This window comes from Trichomycterus rosablanca, chromosome 4 (genome assembly GCF_030014385.1).
Source record: "Trichomycterus rosablanca isolate fTriRos1 chromosome 4, fTriRos1.hap1, whole genome shotgun sequence".
NCBI lineage: Eukaryota > Metazoa > Chordata > Actinopteri > Siluriformes > Trichomycteridae > Trichomycterus > Trichomycterus rosablanca.
The window spans coordinates 9309990-9334233 of NC_085991.1; the positions used below are offsets into that span (position 1 = coordinate 9309990).

A 24244-nucleotide genomic window follows, 5' to 3' on the forward strand; every position below is an offset into this window, starting at 1 on the left:
GTCACCTCACAGCAAGAAGGACCTGGGTTCGATTCCCAGCCCGTTCCCATAAAAATGAAAATATAAAATGGCCCCAAAATGTAAACACAAGATAATAAGCAGACAGAAACAGAAAATGTGTACTGCTATTAAATAACACACACACACACACACAAAAAATACAACCATTTGGGACTCGAATCAAACCATATCTTGAGGACTTAAAGCTGAATACCATACAACAATACCATACCTCCGTGGGAAATCAGAAAACCAAACATCATATTTGACCTTGCCGAAAAGAAGAAAGGAACTACACACCCAAACATGTACATCAATGATTTTCTTAAAATTAAAGACAAATACCCACTCCACCTTGCAATCTATACAGATGCAAAACTAAGACAAACTACCCCAACAATACTCAATTTACAGTGCAGAAGCCCACGCCATACTTATGGCATTAAAATATGCAGAAAAAGAACAAAGGCACAAAATACTAATTTGCACAGATTCTAAATCATGCCTCAAAGCACTACAATCATACACATCAGACCATCCTATCATTAGTAAAATACAATGGACTGTCAGCATTTTCACAGAGCAAGAATATGACATACAACTATGCTGGGTACCAGGACACAGTGGAATTACAGGAAATGAAAAAGCAGATCAAGTAGCTAGAGGAAAAACAAGACAAAATACAACGAACATCAAAATCCCATCAACCGACACCGACAAAGCATCAATAAATCTCTACATCAAAGGAAAATGGCAAAATGAATGGAATACCCAGCTCACCAATAAACTATATGAAATACACCCAAACGTTAATGCCAAGCCAAGAATTCACCAGGGACGACGCATCGGCCACTCCAGAATAACCCACCAACACCTGATAAAAGGAGAAACCCACCCAACTTGTGAAACCTGCCAAAAACCTATATCAATAAAACACATCTTGATAGAATGCCCAAAATACACTAAAGAAAGAGAACATTTTACATTTTCAGCATTTAGCTGACGCTTTTATCCAAAGCGACTTACACAATGAGCAATTGAGGGTTAAGGGCCTTGCTCAGGGACCCAACAGTGGCAACTTGGTGGTGGCGGGGCTTGAACCGGCAACCTTTTGTTTACTAGTCCAGTACCTTAACCACTGAGCTATCACTGGCCCTTAACAAGCACACATGCCAGAAACTATCAAAGAGACTCTCACACAAGACAACACAAGAAGACTTTTAACCTACCTTGCAACCATAAAAATAAAAATGAACATGTAATATGGACCAAAATATGAAGACACATACATAATACCTATTACTGCCATTAAATGACACCAATGTGTTAAACATGGCGTTAAAACTTAAATAAATAAATAAATTAAATAACACACGTGGTAAACCTGGCAACCAAACCCAAATGAATAAATATATTGAATTTCTATAACTGTATTGAACCTTTTAAGGTACATTAAGTCAAACAAGTGCCAAAGTTCTGCCTAGTTCACACTTCTGCCTAGTGTTTGAAACTCGGCTCACGATCACTATGCGTAAACTGTTCAACGACCGATCAAAGCGGTTCGCCGAGCGCTCGACTGAAGAAAAATATCTAGCATGCTTAATATCTGGACCTGTCTGTGACTGGCAGTGAGTGCGATGTCGAACTACAGCCAATGAGAATGCAAATACGGAAGCGTGGAGGAGGACCTGTAGAAATCTAGGACTAGAGATGCATGAGTACCGATACTGGTATCGGGTATTGGCCCGATACCGCGCTCATTAACTCGTACTCGTACTCGCAAACGAGGCTCCGATACTAAACATCCGATACCGTGTACCTAGTGCACGTTGCTGCGTTATGCCTGGTTCACACTACACGACTTTTGCCCTGATTTTCGCTCGGCGACTGGTCGGCGCTAGATTTGCCGGCTCGGGAGCGACTCTGCGTTCGCTCGGAGATCAAAACTCGGCTCTCGATCGCCAAGTGTGAACTAATCAGTAACTCGATCCGACCGGATTGAGTTTTCTAGCATGTCAGATATCTGATCTGAGATGTGCGACTGGGAATGAGTGACATGTCGAACAGCCAATGAGAACGCAGGATACGGTGTGAGGAGAAACGCAGGAGAGGAGTGTAAACAGGTGGGACAGGGGGATAATATAGTTTCTATCAGAATACACCGGCACACACACACGTTTTACATGATTTCTGACCTGATCGTTCTCTACAAAACATAACAACAAAACACCAACATTGCAAAAATATTTATTTATTAACTCCATTAACTCATTAACTCCATCATTCTAAATAGGTATTGGTATCGGTATCGGCAAGTACAAAAATACATGTACTTGTACTCGGTTGGGAAAAAATGGTATTGATGCATCCCTATCTAGGACAGTGCATAATATGATTTCCATCAGAATACATCATCTCACACACAAGCTTTACAGTATTTGTGACCTTAATGTCCACGTCAAACCATAATCTCCCACTTTCTCTGCAGAACAGATGATCCCTGCTGGTTAGCAGCCAGATCCACTCCTTCACCCAGATTCATTTATTTTTCCTACTTGCTCTTACGCTGCATATCAGCGCACAAACAACTTTAATAATTCGCTTCTCGCTGTTGTGCATTTTTGGACAAGTGTATTATTAAACCTCTTGTCACTTCTCATGTGTGTTTTTGTGAGGGAGACCAGACAGACTGGACTGCGATTTCTCCTGGTGATAGATCGTGTAGTGTGTGCCCCCTTAACGCCGATCAATCGTGTAGCGTGAACTGTACAGTGACACAAACACCTTGAAAGTTGTGTAGTGTGAGCATAGCATTACAAACATCATGAGTTTGTTAGCTCGAATCCTTAAAAATACAATAAAATTACACAATTTATCCTAGTCTGATGGGTTACCAATAGTATAGTGGTCTTTTTTTAAATGCATTTTCTCCCCTTTCTCTCCCTTTTAGCGCGTCCAGTTGCCCAAATGCGTCGTGCTTCCTCTCCACCAATGCGATCCCCGCTCTGATTGAGGAGAACGAAGCATTTTAAACCCCCAGCCGTATGCATTTTGTCACCTACGCTTTGACGAGTGCAATGCGGATCAGCACTGTGTACGGAGAGACACACCCTGACAGCACTCTTTTCCCGTCTCTGTGCAGGCGCCATCAATCAGCCAGCAGAGGTCGTAATTGCATTAGTTATGAGAGAGACCCTATCCGGCTTTTAATATCCCACCCCTAATTGAACAACAGGTCAATCATTATTCATGCGCCCGCTCAGCCCAGCCGGCAGGCAGAGCTGAGATTCGATACGATGAACAAAGAACTTGCAGTTAAAAGAACTTACGGTATAGCTGATAAATAAAACCTCTGTACCTGACATGTAATACAAGCTGCTATTTTGACCTCTCGCACTAGTGTAAACCAAGCCTATTTTGTTAATGACTTCTAACGCATTCTGTTCTTCCTCTAGTGTCTTTCCTGGGTGTGATGTGCAGCCGAGCTTTACTAAATAAAGAAAAGAACCAGGAAGACATCATGGGCGAGTGTCCGCTGCCGGCCGTCAAAGTGTCCCTGGATTGGCTGAGGCTGCGGCCCGTCTTTACCGAGAACGCAGTTGACCAGAGACAGTAGTACGTGACCCTTCATCTTTATTTGCTTTCTGTTCAGTTAGTTTGGATTGGTGTACCACCTTTCTACAAAGTTGAATCAGTTCATCTGGACACAAGTTCGATGTAGGGATACGTTTCGTCACTCATCCAAGCGACTTCTTCAGTCTGAGCTGGTAGTGAATAACCCCAACCTTATATTTAGTCGATTTGCATAACGATTGACATCGGCCCATTGCATTACAATGGAACTGGTGATTAGGTCTATATGCAAATCACAGTGATCATTAATTACAATTCAATTCAATTTATTTATAAAGCACATTTAAAAGCTGAAGCTAACCAAAGTGCTGTACAGCAGAATACAACAATAAAAGAAAAGACATATATATATATATATATATATATATATATATATATATATATATATACAGTATATGTATAAATGTACATTATTAGATTAATAAATATGGAATATACTAAAAATAAATAAATAAATAACAAAATAAAACAGCTGGATTAAAATAATCAACTGGTTAACCATCTTCATATGCCAGAGAGAAAAGGTAAGTTTTAAGACAAGTTTTATAAGCATCAGTTGAAGTCTGGGATTTAATACCAGGAGGTTAGTGAATTCCACAGTCTGGGAGCAGCGAATGAGAAAGCACGGTCACCCTTGTGTTTTAAGCAAGACTGAGGTACATTATTAAAGATATGGGGCAATACCGTGGAGTGCCTTAAATACAAAGAGTAAAATTTGAAATGGGACCCTATATTTCATTGGGAGTCAATGTAGGGAGGCCATGACAGGTGTGATGTGTTCACGTTTTTTTCGTACCAGTAAGCAATCTAGCGGCGGCATTTTGGACAAGCTGCAACCGGGTCAAAGAAGACTGACAGACACCCATGTAAAGTGAACAAAATCTTTAAATGATATAACAGATTTCAATTTGGCAATGCGTCTTAATTGGTAAAAGCTACTTTTTACAACGGAATTAATTTGTCTGTCAAATTTGAGAGCTGGATCGAAAATAACCCCTCGATTTTTAGCACAGCAGGACAAACTGGGGAAGAGAAGTTTCAAATCATCGCCAATAATTTGGGAGCTTGAAAATGAACCAAAGATGACTACCTCAGACTTGCTCTCATTGAGCTGAAGGAAGTTACTAGTTAACCAGTGTCTAACCTCCATCATACATTCAGAGAGCCTACTCAAGAAATGGTTGTCCCCAGGTTTGAGTGTCATCTGCATAACAATGATAAGAAATTCCAAATTTCTGAGTGCCTTTCATATATGATTGGGGTATAGCTGCAACCTTGGGTCAGGGATGGTCGTTCCCTACTCACATAGATGTCCTCTTTGACACCTCGTTCAAACCAGCGTTCGTCCTTGTCAAGGATCTGCACATCTTCATCATCGAATGAGTGGCCGAATGAAAGGTTGATCTTCAATGTCGTGCCATCCGTTTCACCAGTGACTGTTTAATTTCCCCGATGTACAGTCCCCGGCAATCCTCCCGGCACCTAACAGCAGTTACTATGTGACTCCGTGTGTGTTGGGTGATCCGATCTGGTTTAGAGTGTTTTGGGGTTTAAAAAATATAAGTCGCATTTGTTCTGCTACTCCCCCCACATACGGAATCACCACTGGTTTGCACTTAGACCGCGATTGTCCTCCTCCCTTAGATCCCCCGGATCCTGCTTTGACGAATGCCCAATTGGGATAACCACATTCACCCAGGGCCTTCTTGATATGAGATTCCTCTCCTTCCTTGGCCGTATTGTCAGTGGGAATGCAGCGTCCTTATGATTACCACCAGCTCAGACTGAAGAGGTCACTTGTATGAGTGACGAAACGTATCTCTACACCAAACTTGTGTCCAGATGAACCGATTCAACTTTGTGGATTTGTGTACCTAGATTATTGAGCGTCCCTTTTTCCTTTTGAAATAGAAATTAGGCTTGTACTAGAATGTTCTGCATTGTTAGATCTGATCCCTGCCTGATGAATATGATTCATGTTTGGCAGGACATCAAGTGCGATTTATGTAATTTGACTCATCTTTTCACAGCATTTGGCCTTGGCTCGTATCTATCCTTAACAGCTTTCAGCCCAAGGAGGAGGATGTGTCAAATCCATCAGGTAACATTTTGGTCTATTAAACAGTCAGTGCTTAAAGAACATTGATGTTTCTCTTTTTTATAGCAGAAATGCTGTGTAAAGTCAGCTTTAAAAGAAATGACTAGTCTGGCCCACTCGTGTAGAAGGGCAGTCATAACGCACTAGCAAGCCATCGTGGAGTGTTCGAATGCGCGAGTTTGAATCTCAGCAGGGCCACCGACCTAACCGGGCGTCCACACAAACACCACTGGCCGTGTTAGAGGACAGGGACAGGGTTTTTCTACGCTGCGTCTCCGCAGTCTGCAGGACCAGGCGCATACATGAGATCCGGATTTTGGGATCCGGTTCTGCTCACTCGGATCAGGGGTTGTACAAGCTGCATTGGATTCACAATCAGGAATTGGAAATTACTATATTGGGAGATGGTGCGGTGCTTGCCTCCAGTGTTTCCTGGACCAGCTGCAACCCTATAAGGGTTCAAGTAGGGCTGGGCGATATATCGAGATTTTATAAAATATCGATATGTTTTCATACACGATTTAAGATAATAATAATAATAATAATAATACATTTAATTTGTAATGCACTTTACATTTGTGTACAAATCTCAAAGTGCCACAAGATAAAATACATCACTACAAATAATTAATAAATAAATAAAATAGCTGCAATCACTACATAAATTAAAAATTATTCATAGGTTCTGCTAAAAAGAAAGGTCTTTATATTATTATATTCTTATAAGTCCCAATCGTCTGTGGTGCCCTCAAATGTTCAGGGAGGGCATCCCAAAGGCGAGGGGCAGCAGAACAGAAGGCCCGATCACCCATGGTACTGAGCTTGGTTCTTGGGGGGAGAAGGCGATTTGAGTTGGTAGAGCGGAAGGATCGGAATGAGGTTTGAGTGGTGAGCAGTTCTTTCAAATAGGTGGGAGCATATCCATAAATACACTGGTGAGTGAGGAGGGAGACCTTGTATTCAATCCTAACAGAGATGGGAAGCCAGTGAAGAGAACGTAGAATCGGTGTGATATGCTCATATTTTCGCACTCATCAGGATCCAAGCGGCACTGTTCTGAATGCTCTGTAATCTATGAAGACTTTTGCTAGAAATCCCAACGAGAAGTGCATTGCAGTAATCCAGTCTGGAGGAGACAAAAGCGTGCATCAGTTTTTCAGCATCTGACAGAGTGAGAGTGGGACAAAGTTTAGCAATATTTCTCAGATGATAAAAAGAGATCTTGCAGAGGTGTTTAATATGGGTATCGAAAGTGAGATGTGAGTCAAATCTTACACCAAGATTGGTGACTGATGAGGAAATGGGAATATTGTGACCAAAGAAAGTAAAGTTGTTTATGGAAGATGACTGAATCTGATGCGGAGTGCCAACCAAGATAAGACAATATCGCGTATATCGATATAGATGTTGCGCTCCAATTTGATCCGACAGTTCGTCTTTCTCTTCTCCCAGTTTGTCTCTGCACATGTTCACCTGCCCCGCCCCTCTCCCTCAGTGAACACAACTCGACCCTCCCCACCGCCAATCCTTTCTGCCCTCAGAACGCATTTCTGTAAGTAAAACTCCCGTGATAGCATGGAGACGGTGGAGGAGCTGGTTAGTAAAAAGAATAATAATGGCTCAATTATTTGGAGATGGTTCGGATTCAAAGTGTCAGATGAGCAGCGGAATAACGTATTCTGTAGAGAACGCCGAAAACAAGTCCAGACAAAAGGTTCCAGCTCCGTGTACCTTTGGTCATTCGTTTTTCACTTCAAATCCCAAAGTTGAAGAACAAGAAAACGAGTCGTTATTCGTTTTAAAAACCAATATTGGAAAACGGAAATAAACAAACACAAGCGCGTGCAGGCGCTGACATGTACGTGTTTACTTTTTATATAAACAGATAAATTCTGATACCTTCCCTACACGCTCGCTCCCTGCGCCCTATAGTGCACTTAACATTCTTCAAGGGCCAGACAATATATTTGTAATTCACATTACACAACAGGCGAGACGTTAGAGAACAACATTCTTTTTCTTAGAATAGCTCTTTTTTTTTTCTTTTTTTTTTAAGGAAATATAGTTCCTGTGTGAAGCTTCCCCAGCATGAATATTAATAAAAGTGCCTGTAAAAATTTTTGGTATTTGGAACTAGGGCTGCAACTATCGATTCTTTTTGTAATCGAGTATTCTATCGATTATTCCAGCGATTAATCGAGTAATCGGATAAGAAATACTTTTGCTTTAATAAAGAGCAAAAATAAATACATATAAGATTAAATACGACATGTCTCTTGAAACAAACTATATATACAGTGTATCACAAAAGTGAGTACACCCCTCACATTTCTGCAGATATTTAAGTATATCTTTTCATGGGACAACACTGACAAAATGACACTTTGACACAATGAAAAGTAGTCTGTGTGCAGCTTATATAACAGTGTAAATTTATTCTTCCCTCAAAATAACTCAATATACAGCCATTAATGTCTAAACCACCGGCAACAAAAGTGAGTACACCCCTTAGTGAAAGTTCCTGAAGTGTCAATATTTTGTGTGGCCACCATTATTTCCCAGAACTGCCTTAACTCTCCTGGGCATGGAGTTTACCAGAGCTTCACAGGTTGCCACTGGAATGCTTTTCCACTCCTCCATGACGACATCACGGAGCTGGCGGATATTCGAGACTTTGCGCTCCTCCACCTTCCGCTTGAGGATGCCCCAAAGATGTTCTATTGGGTTTAGGTCTGGAGACATGCTTGGCCAGTCCATCACCTTTACCCTCAGCCTCTTCAATAAAGCAGTGGTCGTCTTAGAGGTGTGTTTGGGGTCATTATCATGCTGGAACACTGCCCTGCGACCCAGTTTCCGTAGGGAGGGGATCATGCTCTGCTTCAGTATTTCACAGTACATATTGGAGTTCATGTGTCCCTCAATGAAATGTAACTCCCCAACACCTGCTGCACTCATGCAGCCCCAGACCATGGCATTCCCACCACCATGCTTGACTGTAGGCATGACACACTTATCTTTGTACTCCTCACCTGATTGCCGCCACACATGCTTGAGACCATCTGAACCAAACAAATTAATCTTGGTCTCATCAGACCATAGGACATGGTTCCAGTAATCCATGTCCTTTGTTGACATGTCTTCAGCAAACTGTTTGCAGGCTTTCTTGTGTAGAGACTTCAGAAGAGGCTTCCTTCTGGGGTGACAGCCATGCAGACCAATTTGATGTAGTGTGCGGCGTATGGTCTGAGCACTGACAGGCTGACCCCCCACCTTTTCAATCTCTGCAGCAATGCTGACAGCACTCCTGCGCCTATCTTTCAAAGACAGCAGTTGGATGTGACGCTGAGCACGTGCACTCAGCTTCTTTGGACGACCAACGCGAGGTCTGTTCTGAGTGGACCCTGCTCTTTTAAAACGCTGGATGATCTTGGCCACTGTGCTGCAGCTCAGTTTCAGGGTGTTGGCAATCTTCTTGTAGCCTTGGCCATCTTCATGTAGCGCAACAATTCGTCTTTTAAGATCCTCAGAGAGTTCTTTGCCATGAGGTGCCATGTTGGAACTTTCAGTGACCAGTATGAGAGAGTGTGAGAGCTGTACTATTAAATTGAACACACCTGCTCCCTATGCACACCTGAGACCTAGTAACACTAACGAGTCACATGACATTTTGGAGGGAAAATTACAAGCAGTGCTCAATTTGGACATTTAGGGGTGTAGTCTCTTAGGGGTGTACTGACTTTTGTTGCCGGTGGTTTAGACATTAATGGCTGTATATTGAGTTATTTTGAGGGAAGAATAAATTTACACTGTTATATAAGCTGCACACAGACTACTTTTCATTGTGTCAAAGTGTCATTTTGTCAGTGTTGTCCCATGAAAAGATATACTTAAATATCTGCAGAAATGTGAGGGGTGTACTCACTTTTGTGATACACTGTATTTATTACTTGCATAGAGGACAGTTTAAAGAGAAATATATACATAATAAACATATAATACATAATATACATAATAAACTAGGGGTGGGCAATTACATTTTCCAAGGTTGTGGAGGGCCAGACCAATAAGGTGAACTTAATTATGCTCAATATTAATTTTATCTCTTTATTTACATTTACATTACATTTTCAGCATTTAGCGTCGACGTCTTTATCCAAAGCGACTTACATTACAGTTACAGTATACAGTCTGAGCAATTGAGGGTTAAGGGCCTTGTTCAAGGGTCCAACAGCAGCAACCTGGCTGCCAGCAACCTTCTAATTACTAGTCCAGTACCTTAAGCACTAGGCTACAGCTGCCCACTCTATTAAAAGCAGTAAATTGTGCAGTTCTAATAATCTGTTACTGTTTAGATGTTACAATCAGACAATTAGAAGTAGGCAGAGTAAAAACATTAACATTATTTCACTAATTAAACAAACATGCAAAAAAACAAAAACAAATGTGAACAAAATGTGCAGGTTTTTAAACTTTACACTTTTTTGTTTGGAGTCTATTCACCTCATTTGTTTTTTAGTCCTTTGTTATTGTTGGATATTCTTTTTAAAATCACAAATCTGGTCCTGACTGCTTCAGTTCTGGATGTGTTAAACTTTATAAACAATCCTTGTTGCTTGTGCAGTTTAGTTAGTGAAGCTTCAGGTGTGACCCCCCCGCATCGTTCATGTTCTTGTATTTCTGTTTAGTACCGCGATTTAGAGCCTAGATTGTGATACTTAACCAGCGTTACATCTGACTTTAGTAAATAAACAATTCAGAAGTTCATGTCGTTTTAAAACTCCACCGTCAGTCACACTCAGTTCTGTTCGCATTACAGTGAAGCTGAAACACTCGCGCACACGTAAATCCAAACTTACGGATATTTAAAGACACAGCCCCCCATCAAAATCAGTCCTGTTGTAATGCATATTAGATGTACTTTTATTAACGTCCAATTTTTAATTGCCGCGAACCACCTGCACACAGCGCAATCCCGTTGTAAAAGTGAAAGTCCGTGCGGAACACCGTGAGCTGTGTATCGGTGTATGGGATAAACGATTCCTCGATGCAAAAAATTTGAATCGATCATTTTTAGTAATCGAATTACTCGAGTTACTCGAGGAATCGTTTCAGCCCTATTTGGAACATGTAGCTTTGTCTCAGAAGTGTCTTGTTGTTATTACCTTATGGGATGAAAAAATATCGAGATATATATCGTATGTCGCCGTTCAGCTAAAATATATCGAGATATTATTTTTGATCCATATCACCCAGCCCTAATACTCTAATTCAGTACATCAGAGTATCTCTTCTGTAATAAATGCCTATACCATAACAATGAATTGTAGATCTTTCTAGAAAGTAAATCTTATAGTTGCTGTGTTCTGTCTAACAAGACAGCAGGAGCCCATAACCAACAACAAGAGCGACTTTGTACACTGTCCATAGAGACAAACCTTGAGCAACATCCGTGAATTGTCACCAACTGGCATGAGAGCATGGGGTTTTCAGGGAAACGTTGTGTACCAAACCGGTCAGATCATCTATATTTGGATTGAGCAGATTATATCTGCATTTCTCCTATTGTCCTCCAAATCTAGTCGTATCCAATTACCTGACTGTATTTCACTTCCTTTCTACTGCTGCTGACTTCCACTTTTGACTGAGGAGAGCCGTGACTAACATGCTCCTCCTCCGACGCTTTGGTAGCAGTCAACTGTTTTTTTCACCTGCACAAGACGAGTACATATAGGGCCCAGTCTTGCATACAGAGAGTCACACACTGATCTCCATTATTCCCCGTCTCTGTGCAGGAGCAATTGGTCAGCCAGCAGAGGTTGTTATTGCATCAGTTATGATGAACCCCCTCCGACATCCAACCCAAAGGATGAGCCAATCATTGTAGCACTTTGCAGTTCTGACTGTAGCCCATCTGTTTCTCTGCATGCTTTGTTAGCCCCTTTTCATGCTGTTCTTCAATGGTCAGGACTCTCCCAGGACCACCATAGAGTAGGTATTATTTAGGTGGTTGATCATTCAGACCACAGCAATGACACTGACATGGTGGTGGTGTGTTAGTGTGTCGTGCAGGTATGAGTGGATAATTTAAACACCTAGCTGTTACTGCTGGACTGAGAATAGTCCACCAACCAAAAATATCCAGCCAACAGCGCCCTGTGACCACTGCTGAAGGTCTAGAAGATGACCAACTCAAACAGCAGCAATAGATGAGCGATCGTCTCTGACTTTACATCTACAAGGTGGACCAACTAGGTAGGAGTGTCTAATAGAGTGGACAGTGAGTGGACACGGTATTTAAAAACTCCAGCAGCGCTGCTGTGTCTGATCCACTCATACCAGCACAACACACACTAACACACCACCACCATGTCAGTGTCACTGCAGTGCTGAGAATGATCCACCACCTAAATAATACCTGCTTCTGTGGTGGTCCTGTGGGGGTCCTGACCATTGAAGAACAGCATGAAAGAAACAGATGTACTACAGTTAGTAATTGTAGAACTACAAAGTGCTTCTATATGGTAAGTGGAGCTGATAAAATGGACAGTGAGTGTAGAAACAAGGAGGTGGTTTTAATGTTATGGCTGAGCGGTGTATACTAAAACTGTCTATTTCTGTTACAGCGACTCCTCTTGCAGAAGAATTTGAGTTGCAAGGGTTTCTGGCTCTGAGACCTGCATTAAGGTAGCTTTTAATATCAGCTTATTACTTGACGTTGAGATCTTACTGAGACGTCTTCCGTTGATGTGGATTTTTTTCATTTTGTTTCTGTTACTTTTTAATTGACATTTTTTAGGTTGTTGGACTTTTCCAAAGGACATCAGGGTGTTGTGGTAGGCAAAGAAACTCTTATGATTCATGCCCGGCAACAAAGACTCATCAACCTGGGCAAGTGGGTGGCAGACAATCACCCGAAGTAAGTTCCAGTATTTTCTTTTTTTAAATAAAGTTTTTCCTGACATACACTATATTGCCAAAAGTATTCACTCACCCATCCAAATCATTGAATTCAGGTGTTCCAATCACTCCCATGGCCACAGGTGTATAAAACCAAGCACCTAGGCATGCAGACTGCTTCTACAAACATTAGTGAAAGAATGGGTCGCTCTCGGGAGCTCAGTGAATTCCAGCGTGGTACCGTGATAGGATGCCACCTGTGCAACAAGTCCAGTCGTGAAATTTCCTCGCTACTAAATATTCCACAATCAACAGTCAGTGGTATTATAACAAAGTGGAAGCGATTGGGAACGACAGCAACTCGGACACAAAGTGGTAGCCACGTAAAATGTCAGCGGATGCTGAGGCACGTAGTGCGCAGAGGTCATGTGGCCTTCAGATTAGCTCAAGAACAGTGTGTAGAGAGCTTCATGGAATGGGTTTCCATAGCCGAGCAGGTGCATCCAAGCCTTACATCACCAAGCGCAATGCAAAGCGTCGGATGCGGTGGTGTAAAGCACGCCGCCACTGGACTCTAAAGCAGAGGAGACGTGTCCTCTGGTGTGACGGATCGCGCTTCTCCGTCTGGGTTTGGCGGTTGCCAGGAGAACGGTACTTGTCTGACTGCATTGTGCCGAGTGTAAAGTTTGGTGGAGGGGGGATTATGGTGTGGGGGTGTTTTTCAGGAGTTGGGCTCGGCCCCTTAGTTCCAGTGAAAGGAACACTTAATGCTTCAGCATACCAAGAGATTTTGGATAATTTCATGCTCCCAACTTTGTGGGAACAGTTTAGGGATGGCCCCTTCTTGTTCCAACATGACTGCGCCTTAGTGCACAAAGCAAGATTCATAAAGACACGAATGAGCAAGTTTGGTGTGGAAGAACTCCGGACCTCAACCCGATAGAACACCTTTGGGATGTGAGCCAGGCCTTCTAGTCCAACACCAGTGTCTGACCTCACAAATGTGCTTCTGGAAAAATGGTCAAAAACTCCCATAAACACACTCCTAAACCTTGTGGAAGCCGTTATAGCTGCAAAGGGTGGGCCGACATCATATGAAACCCTATGGATTAAGAATGGTACGTCACTCAAGTTCATATGCGTGTGAAGGCACACGAGCGAATACTTTTGGCAATATAGTGTAATTGTTGCATGCAAGCATTTGTCTTAATATCCCTCACTGTATTCCCAGTCTGATTCAGTGTCGCATCAGCGACGGCCTGCTCCTCTTCCTCACCGCCATCCCCGAGCTGGCAATAGAACAGCCACAAGAGAAGGAGCCGTCTGTTCTCCAGGAGTCCTCGAACGGCGAGCAGAACCCTCACGACAGCTCACTGGGCCTCAAATCGGTGCTTTCCATGGGCAAGAGTCAGAGCAGCGGTCTGGACGGCAGCGAGAGGCCCGTGGTCACGTTCAAAGAGAACATCAAACCCCGCGAGCAAAGTCGCGAGCAGAACCGGACCCAGCAGCACAGGGATGCGGGAAAGGAGCGATCCGGCTTCAGCAAGGGCAACGGAGCGCCGTTAAAGAGCGAACAGAAGAAGGACGGCAAGAGGAAGAGCGAGGTCAAGAAAAACAGCCATGATAAGGCATCCGACGCAGGCAAACAGGTGACATTTGATGTATGTGGTGTTTTTTATTTATTTATTTTAATTGCTTATGGTTTTTTTTTTTATTTGGTTTAATTGTTTTGGCTGATGGTGCTATGATGATTTCTCTGAAGGTCAAAAGTCAGTCAGAAATGAGGAAAACTCCAGTGTCTGAAGCTAGAAAGACCCCAGTCACGCAGACTCAGACGACCTGCTCTTCACAGTTCATCCCCATACATCACCCAGGAGCCTTTCCCCCTCTTCCCAGCAGGCCAGGTACCCACACACACAACTGTAATGATGTAATGATTCCTGCATTTCAGGCCTGCAACACATTCAAAAAAAAGTTGGGACAGTACAGCATTTACCTCTATGTAATGTTGCCATTCCTTTTCACCACACTTAAAAGACGTCACATTTTTTCATTTCAAATTTCAAAGTTCATTTCCTTACACATTCTCTATTGGGGACAGGTCAGGACTGCAGGCAGGCCAGTCCTGTACTACGTACCCTTTTCTTCCTCAGCCATGCCTTTGTAATGTGTGCGGCATGTGGTTTTGCATCGTCTTGTTGAAAAATACATGGACGTCCCTGGAAAAGATGACGTCTTGAAGGCAGCACATGTTGCTCTAAGATCTCGATGTACTTTTCTGCATTAATGCTGCCATCACAGAAGTGTAAATGACCTTTGACAAGGGCACTGACACACCGCCATACCATGATAACAGTCCGGATGGTCTTTTTCATCTTTGGTCCGGAGCGCACGGCGTCCGTTTTTTTCTCAAAAAAGACCTGGAATGCTGATTCATCTGACCACAATACACGTTTCCACCGTTACCCCTTTTGCACAGACGCGGCACGGAGCCCGTTCCGGTTCCCGAACTTGACTTTGAACCGGTTCCGCGTGTTTCCACCGGAAAAAAGAGGTTCCAGACAGCGAACTTGCGGGCCAATCTGGCACCACAGAATACTTGGTTTTTCAGCCCGAACCGTGACGTCCGTCGGTGGGCGTGTCATGTCGTACAGTGTAGCGTTAGCAACAATGGCGTCAGCTGGTGTCTCGTATGGAGCTTAATGCTGCATTTTTATCTTTTAAAGTTCTCCTGATTTACATTTTTTCAAAGCGCCTTTAAAAAGGTGAACTGTGTGATATAACGTGGTAAACGTGACCCGGACAGAACGAAAAACGCTTAACGTGAAAAATAAAGCCTGAAGCTTTTTCAACTCCCCGAGCTGCATAAACACACGAGAAGTAAATCCAGCTAAACACAGATACATGTTGTATTTTAGAGTAGATTTGATGGTTTTTTCACACAGATGGATGTTCGTGTTGTGGAACTTTAGTGATCTTTCACCGCTCAAGTCGAGCGCTGAGCAAATCGGCTATTTGCGCCGAGAGTCGCGGTGAAACCGAAGCGCAAAACGCTTCTCACGATAATGAACTAAATAAAACAACGACTGCGACAAACACGTCACGTCTTCTTATCACCGATTGTTCGATCGATGCTTTTTACATAAAAACAAACATCTGTAACAGCAGCACAAATGCTCGCACGTAATCTACACGCTCCGCCATGATATTACTGCTCTTAACTCTTAGTATGTAATGCCATCGATGATGACGCTGCTTGGTTCTCAAAAACTTGTGGAAACGCGCGTCGGTTCTCTACACAACACCTAGGTTCAGAAAAACCTGAACAGAACCGGTTCAAGAACCACGTTTTTTTTGGTGGAAAAGGGGTATGTGTAATGGTCCATCATAGATGCCTCCGAGCTTAGAGAAGTCGACGCCGCTTCTGGACATGGTTAACATAAGGCTTCTTTTTTGCACAGTAAAGTTTTAAGTATCATTTGTGCATGTAACTCTGTATTGTAGTGCTTGATAAAGGTTTGCCGAAGTAATCCCTCACCCATGTGGTTATATCAGCTATTGTTGAGTGGCGGTTCTTGATGCAGTGCCGTCTGAGGGGTCGAAGATCACAGGCCTTCAGCTTAAGCTTGCACCCTTGGCCTCGCACCGAAATTCCTCCTGATTCCTTGAATGGTTTAATGATATTATGCACTGTAGAGGGAGAAATATGCAAATCCTTTCCAATCTTTCTTTGAGGTTCATCGTTTTTAAACATTTCAATCATTTTCTCACACATTTGTTGACAAACTGGAGATCCTCTGATCATCTTTGCTCATCAAAGCCTTTCCTGGATGCTTTCCTGGATTGCCCCTGTCCCAAATTGCAGGAATGGAGGTATATTAATAAATACAATAATGTTGAGCAGACAAAACATTAATTCATGTTCAAACTGTCTGCAACGTAAATGTAAGGAACACTACGTTTTTATTTGCATTTTCCATACTGTCCCAACTTTTTCTGATTTGCGGTCGTAAATATTCGTCATTAGTTTTGTCTTTTTGTTTAAATTCGTCCTGATTATAGTGCAGCCTGTAGTCATCTTCTCTCTTCTCTCTGCACCAGGATTTCCCCCGCCAGCGTATGTCATCCCACCCCCTGTAGCATTCTCCATGAACCCCGGTTTCACCTTTCCAGCGAGCGTGTCCGTCTCCGCCTCCTACCTGCAGTCCGCCTCCCACCCCCAGTCTGCCAATCAGGTGCAGTCTGGAAAGCCCTCTCACATTCCCTACAGCCAGCAGAGGCCGTCCGGCCCCGGTGGCCTCGCTCAAGGACCACCCCCAGCCCAGCCCCAACCACAGACGGCTCATCCTCAGCCTTCCAAAGCGGCTCTGAAGCAGGGTGTGCAGCTTCAGGTACAGCAGCAGCAGTCGCCCACCAAGCAGAGCTCTCAGCTGGGCAAGAGTCCGCCTCACCACACCGGCATGCAGCAGGTAATGCCAATAAGTGACAAACTGTGACATCATCAGTAATAATTTTTCAAATTTTTTTTAATGACACCGCTTCTTCTTTCCGTCTTTCCGGATTAGCAGTTCATGCCCGTGTCCGACCAGATGTGGAACCATCACGCTCAACCCTCAATGGCTAAGATGCCCATGCCAGTCAAGCAACCTTTCTTCATGCCCACCCAGGACCACATGAAGCTTTTCGAGCACTCCATGCCCCCGGCTGTGCCCATGCAGCCACCCCAGCCCAGCATGGACAAGAAGATTAATTTCCAAGACGTCAAGATGCAAGATTTTTACTGGGAGCCGCCGTACCGTATGAACGAGAGCAGGGGCAGCATGGCGGAGAGGATGGGCAAACACCAGGCTGGAGTCTTCTGCCCAGAACAGGATAACACGCCCCGAGTGCCACCCTATGAGGTTTGTACATTTTTATTTGGTAATATGGACGAGTTTTAAGGGATCATATTTCACTGCAAGGGATATACTGCTCTTGTTTTTTATATTAATGTTTGACTTTTTAACCTAGTCAGTGATATACTTACTAATTTACACTGCTAACCGAGTGTTAATGGTTTGGTAATTAAGCTATTAAGCTTATCAGTATACACCGATCAGCCATAACATTAAAACCACCTCCTTGTTTCTACACTTACTGTCCATTTATCATATAGGAGCACTTTGTAGTTCTACAATTACTGACTGTAGTCCATCTGTTTCTCTACATACATTTTTAACCTGCTTTCACCCTGTTCTTCAATGGTCAGGAGTGGATCATTCTCAGCACTGCAGTGACTGACATGGTGGTGGTGTGTGGATAAGACACAGCAGCGCTGCTGGAGTTTTTAAATACCGTGTCCACTCACTGTCCACTCTGTTAGACACTCCTACCTAGTTGGTCCACCTTGTAGATGTAAAGTCGGAGACGATCGCTCATCTACTGCTGCTGTTTGAGTCGGTCATCTTTGAGACCTTCATTAGAGGCCACAGGACGCTGCCAACGGGGTGCTGTTGGGTGGAAATTTTTGGTTGGTGGACGATTCTCAGTCCAGCAGCGACAGTGAGGTGTTTAAAAACTCCAGCAGCACTGCTGTGTCTGATCCACTCATACCAGCACAACACACACTAACACACCACCACCATGTCATTGTCATGTGCTGAGAATGATCCACCACCTAAATAGACCACTGAAGTCGTGTCGTCATTTTGTAGTCCACGCCATGTTGTCATGCCCATATTTGGTAACCCGGGTCTAAGAGAAATTTTGAATGGGAAAAATTAATGGAGATTTCGAAAATTGCCTCTCTCGCATCCTGTAGTCATAAAAAAATGTTCCAAAGCTGTTACGTTTTGTTCTCTGGAGATTCTTCCGTCTATTATCACTGGATCCTCTGAATTATGAAGTCGTTAAAGAGTCAAAATATGAATATTGCTACATGTAAGCTAATGCTACTGCGCACTGAATTGACGTCACTGGACTGGAAGCCTCTTAAATTATTCTTTTTTATTTTTATTTTTATAAGCCTCTTAAATAACCGCACGAAGCAGCGCGATTCACCAGTGTAACAGTTTAGTGATATTCACAAGTTTTGGTTGATATTTTTAGTAGCTAGCTACATTAATGTAGAAAGCAAGGATGGTTGCGTCTAATTAATGCGCAGTAGCTATAGCTTTCGTGTAGCAAAAAGAAAATTGTACATAGGACAAAACGTATAGGGTTTTGAACATGTTTATTTAGCACAGGATGCGTTCGAGCCGATTTTTCGAAAACCCCGTTCATTTTTGCCATTGGAAATCGGGCTTAGACCCGGGTCTCCAAATATGGGCATAACGAGGACTACAGAATGACGCACGACTTCAGTGGTCTATTCCTGCTCGCCGCTCAGGTGGCGCAGCTGTAAAAACACACGCTGGAGCCAGAGCTGGGATCTCGAATACATTGTATCGAATCTCGGCTCTGACTGCCGGCTAAGGCTGAGCGGCCACGTGAACAACGATCGGCCCGTTGTTCAGATACGGACGGGACTACGCCGGATGGGTTCTCTCTCTCTCTCTCTCTCTCTCATGACTGGTGCAATTACGACCTCTGCTGGCTGATCGATGGCGCCTGCACAGAGATGAGAAAAAAGTGCTCTCAGGGTGCGTCTCTCCGTACACAACGCTGAGCTGCACTCGTCAAAGTGTAGGTGATAAGATGCGTACGGCTGCTGCCCTCGCGTCGGAGGGGGCGTGGGTTAGCTTCGTTCTCCTCAATCAGAGCAGGGATCGCATTGGTGGAGAGGAAGCATGACAAAATATAAAATAAATAAATTAATAAAATAATACCTGCTCTGTCGTGGTCCTGACCATTGAAGAACAGAGTAAAAGCAGGTTAAAAAGGTATGTAGAGAAACCGATGGACTAATATAGAACTACAAAGAGCTTCTATATGGTAAGTGGAGCTGATAAAATGGACAGTGAGTGTAGAAACAAGGAGGTGGTTTTAATGTTATGGCTGATCGGTGTATTAGTCAGGTACAGCTCAACAGAACCAATACTCACAGACGTCAGCTTGGACTCTTGAACAACTCTTCCTCTGTTTTCCTCTTTTCTTACCGGACTGTTTTCCTTTCTCTCTTTTTTCCCCCATGTTTCTCTTCTGTTTTCTTCTATCCCTTTGTGCTTCATCTCTCACTAGGGCAACAAGAGCTCTCCTCTTCTTCCTCCAGACCTGTTAAAAACTCTGGCAGACTTTGAGGAGGAGGAGGAGCTGGTCTTTACTAAGCCTCATGATTTCTACCAGGCCTTGGCCGGCCCTCTTAACTCTGCTCCGGGAAGAAACATGTTTGTATGTGGTTTTCCCCTCATCATCTCGGACATGGTTTCATATTTCTCATCTGTTTTTTTTTTTCCACACTAACACTGAGCTCTTATGAACTAGTTTCGGGATTTAAAACCAATACTACGTACACTTAGGGCTGTCGCGGTGACAGAATTTCCCCTTGCGGTATTCAGCCTGTCTCAATATCGCGGTATGCGGTTATATCGCCATTTTTTTGTTGTTTTTGAAAATTACTTAATTGATCTGGATTTTAGAGCTATGTAAACAAGCTTTATTGTTAGGCTATGATTCGATATATTATTGCTTTATAATGACAAAGATGAGACAGCTTTAAGACCAATGAAATGCGGGTTTAGGCTATTGTTAAATACAGAACAGAGCAGGGATGCGCGTCTTTTCTCTATTAAAAAAAGGTTTAAATAAGCTTCTAGCCTAGGTTAGATATACACTGTGAAACAAAAAAAAAGTGTTTAGGCTAAATATTTTAAATGCACATCTAATCAAAATATGGTAAAAAAAATAGAATAAAGAATAAAGTCTGTAAGAGTTTAAACCTGCGTTATCATGCGCGCTAGACGAACCAACATGTTCACCTGATGTGTTTTAGAGAGGATCCGAGTGGGGTAGCGATGTTCCCCTCGGTACTAAAACTCTCTCTGATGGTGCTCGTTGCATTAATACACTGTAGATGTACTGTACCTGCATGCGACTTTAGAGATCAGAGAAAGTCTAGCCTGGTTATCGCGCCACTATTAACCATCTATTTAGTAGGTATAATTAACATAACAATATATACTACGTTTCAAGTTCTTATTCGTTTCAATACATTTTTATTCAACGAAAAAATGCATTTAAATCATTCCAGCAAGCCAGCAAGAGAGAATCTGCAGGCTGCAATGCCATATTAACCGTCATTAAGTGTTTTAGTTCGCCGAGGCTGTTTAAATATAGTCTAAATTACAAGTATTTATTGAGTGTGAACTCAATTTAATCATTAATAAACTTGCCTATAATTCCTGTTGCGATTGTTTACATTTTAAAACACAAAGCCTGACACTCAGCAGCAAGGCATGAGAACAGGTTGCGGGAAAATGTCGCTCCTAGCTCATTTTCATTATGAATTTATTTAACATTTATTACGCACGAATGTAAGCGTATAAAACAAGATGGACCCTGCAACAATAAAAAAAAGGAGAAGAAAGAAAGAAAAAACGTGAATATCGTGGTGTTGCGGTTGTCCAGCATGCCCTGCGGTTGGCTGGTCTATACCGCGATATTTCAAAATTGCGGTTAGCGCGACAGCCCTACGTACACTCACTGAGCACTTTATTAGGTACACCTATCCGGCACTTACAGGTTATTGGTTATTGGTTATTTTAAAAAGTGACATCTATCCTACAGAGAAACATAAACATGTCATGTCAAGTCAAGTCAACTTTATTTATATAGCGCTTTTTACAATAGACATTGTCTCAAATCAACTTTACAAAATCCAGGACCAACGGATACAAAAACCCCTGTTGAGCAAGCCGAGGGCGACCGTGGCAAGGAAAAACTCCCTGAAAATTACAGGAAGAAACCTTGAGAGGAACCAGACTCAGCGGGGCCCATCCTTCTTGGGTGGTCTGGAGGATACTTTAATTAAATAGGATTTACACAATCATACAAACACAGAATTAAATTAACTAAAAGTTATACAGTAACTGGCATTAATTAAATGAATAAATAAATAATAATAATAGAGTTATCATTCGGTCTAGTCTTCAATAAAGTCTGTAGTGAGTTCTTGTCATTGTTAGTGCAATTACCCGTCACATCCGGCAGGAGCAGCATCGTTGTCACGGCAGTCTCGAATTCAATCCTTAACCTCGGCGGGTAAACAGGTTTCCATCAGAATGCCCTCGGGGTAAAACAACAGAGAATGTAGTTAATAATGTACAATGCTAGTTGAGTAAAACAGTTTTACAGAGAGTTTTAGACTCCGGCAGCCCTAATTATTACAGCATAACTAAAAGGGGAGAGCGAGCAGGTAACAAGGTCATGTAGATCGACGTGTAGGTATACAATTACTGACTGGCGCTCTGCACACTTTGTTGTTATACTTGTACGAGTGTATCAAGTGCAGCAGTGTTAAACACCTCAGTCATAATAGTGTTCTAATTTTAAATGCTGTATAAAGCTCAGTCAGTAAATGTGTATCAGATGCAGCAATGTTGTTGGGATTTTAAACACCTCGTGATGTTAAAATCCTAATAAATAAATAAATCAAACGCCGCTCAGGTGGCGCAGCGGTAAAAAGACACGCTGCGACCAGAGCTGGATTCTGAGTACCTCGCATAGAATCCAGCTCCGCATTACCGGTTCGAGGCCGAGCGGCTGTACGAGCAACGGTTGGCCGGTTGCTCAGTTGGGAGGCGGGACAAAGAACCGGATGTGGGTCTCTCTCTGTCAGAATGCGATTGCGACCTCTGCCGGCTGATTAGAGGCGCCGGCACAGATATGATGAAGGTCATCTCTTAGGGTGTGTCTCTCCGCATGCAACGCTAGGTGGCGCCACACTCATCAGTGTGTGGGTGGCAAAAATGCATCCGGCTGCTGCCCATGTTTCGGAGGGGATGCGGGTTTGCTTCGATCTCCTCGGTCAGGGCGGGGTTCGGCATAGACGGAGAGGAAGCACGATGCAAATTGAACAATTGGATGCGCTATAGTGGGAGAAAAAGGGGAAAATAAATAAATAAATTAATTAATAATAATAAATACCAATTTATTTCCAATATTTACATATAATAAGCACTGTGCATTTTTGTCTCTTTGCTGTTATTACTATATTATCATAGTACTATAATTACTGTGTATTATAGTATTATTTATCACTATTTTCTCTACTTCTCACAGTTACCAAACCAGTCCAGGCTAGACAATGCACCAGAGGTACTGGCTCAGTCATCACTGCTGCACCGTTCAGTCTTTCCCGTTCAGGTAGGCCTGATCACTCTTATCGCTCTGCTATCACCACTAGGTGGCAACCTTACTCACACAAAAGCTTGATAACCAGCACTGAATGATTGTCCTTACTTTCCAGGAGAACTACCAAAACAACAGTATATTCAGCGAGGCCTACGGTAAAAACATGGCCCCCACACCAAAGCCCGATGTTCCTATGATGCACCAGGAACCCTCCTTGTACTCCCTGTTTGAAGGAACTCCATGGTCCCCACCCCTCCCTGCCAGCTCAGGTATATAGACGTTCTTAATTGTGTTTGTTAACAGGGTTGCATTCGGGATACATTTACAAAACAGGGAAAACCTAAGGTTCAAGTGGGTGCCTGTCATTCATAACGGCATGTATTAAAGTGATATGCGGACCCATATGTGCTAAAAGCACAACAATCTAACCTCCGATTACACGGCTGCCCCATATTCCACATCGCACCATAACCTTCACATCACCTACGATTTCGGTGTCTGCCGTCCGGTGAGGGTTTCCGTCACTCCAGTACCTCACGTTCTGGCGGTCGACCTCGCCACTGTCTCACACCATCTCCGGGGTCATCTCGAACGAATTGTGTGGGCTGAGAAAATCCGCAACAAACGCCACCTTCAGCACCGCGTCGTGGAGGCTCGCGAGAGCGTTTCTCCAGAGATTCTCATGCGGGTTCATGACGATCGGATCCGGCGCCTCCAGCTCTGTGTTCAGCACCAGGGACAACACACTGAACACGTCAAGTAGCTGTGCATCACGGGGAACGTTCCCTTTTGAACCGCGAGAGATATCGCAAATCTGATTGCGGCAATCGATCTCTGAGAAAACTCTGGTCTTCTTTGATATGCTACATGACCACCTTCCCGTTGGAAAAACTTGCCCCTGATCCAATATGGCGGCTTTCAAGATGGCGGCCATGTAGCCTGAAAGATAGGCCCCCTCACCCATTACTTGCTGGGGTATTCGGATATGTCATTTTCCCTTTCGTTTCTGAAATAAAAGAGTGTCCTGCGACTTTTGACTCACCCTGTATATTCATATGTGAGTAGTATGTAATGTAAAGTCAAGTGCAACAAAAGGTGTTGGAATAAAAAGGTCAGGTGGAGTAGGGAGGCTGGCTGGTCATTGTGAGGACAGCCCATGTATTCTGCTGTTGTTATGCAGTCTGATGGCAGTGGGCACAAAAGAACTTCTATAATGAACTGCCCAGCTTTCCTTTATCCTCCTCTTCTGCACTACCTCCAGAATGTCCAGCTCCATACCCACCACAGAGCTGGCTTTCCTCACCAGCTTTTTTAGTTTGCTGGTTTCTCCAGCCTTGATGCCACCAC

The 24244-nt window shown here is 43.2% G+C and overlaps 1 protein-coding gene across 3 annotated transcripts in view; it reads left to right on the plus strand.

The window, feature by feature from the left end:
- The window catches only part of smg7 (SMG7 nonsense mediated mRNA decay factor), a 54445-nt gene that overhangs the window by 21811 nt on the left and 8390 nt on the right, over positions 1 to 24244 (plus strand). Inside the window, exons 9-19 of one of the 3 annotated variants that reach the window (XM_062993925.1) lie at positions 3456 to 3615; positions 5664 to 5734; positions 12355 to 12415; positions 12528 to 12647; positions 13860 to 14289; positions 14391 to 14532; positions 16730 to 17097; positions 17194 to 17529; positions 19787 to 19936; positions 22826 to 22909; positions 23013 to 23166. In XM_062993925.1, the coding sequence (XP_062849995.1) occupies positions 3456 to 3615; positions 5664 to 5734; positions 12355 to 12415; positions 12528 to 12647; positions 13860 to 14289; positions 14391 to 14532; positions 16730 to 17097; positions 17194 to 17529; positions 19787 to 19936; positions 22826 to 22909; positions 23013 to 23166 (2076 nt within the window). The remainder of the gene's footprint in view (positions 1 to 3455; positions 3616 to 5663; positions 5735 to 12354; positions 12416 to 12527; positions 12648 to 13859; positions 14290 to 14390; positions 14533 to 16729; positions 17098 to 17193; positions 17530 to 19786; positions 19937 to 22825; positions 22910 to 23012; positions 23167 to 24244) is intronic. The other 2 variants (XM_062993926.1, XM_062993927.1) reach the window with 2 other exon arrangements.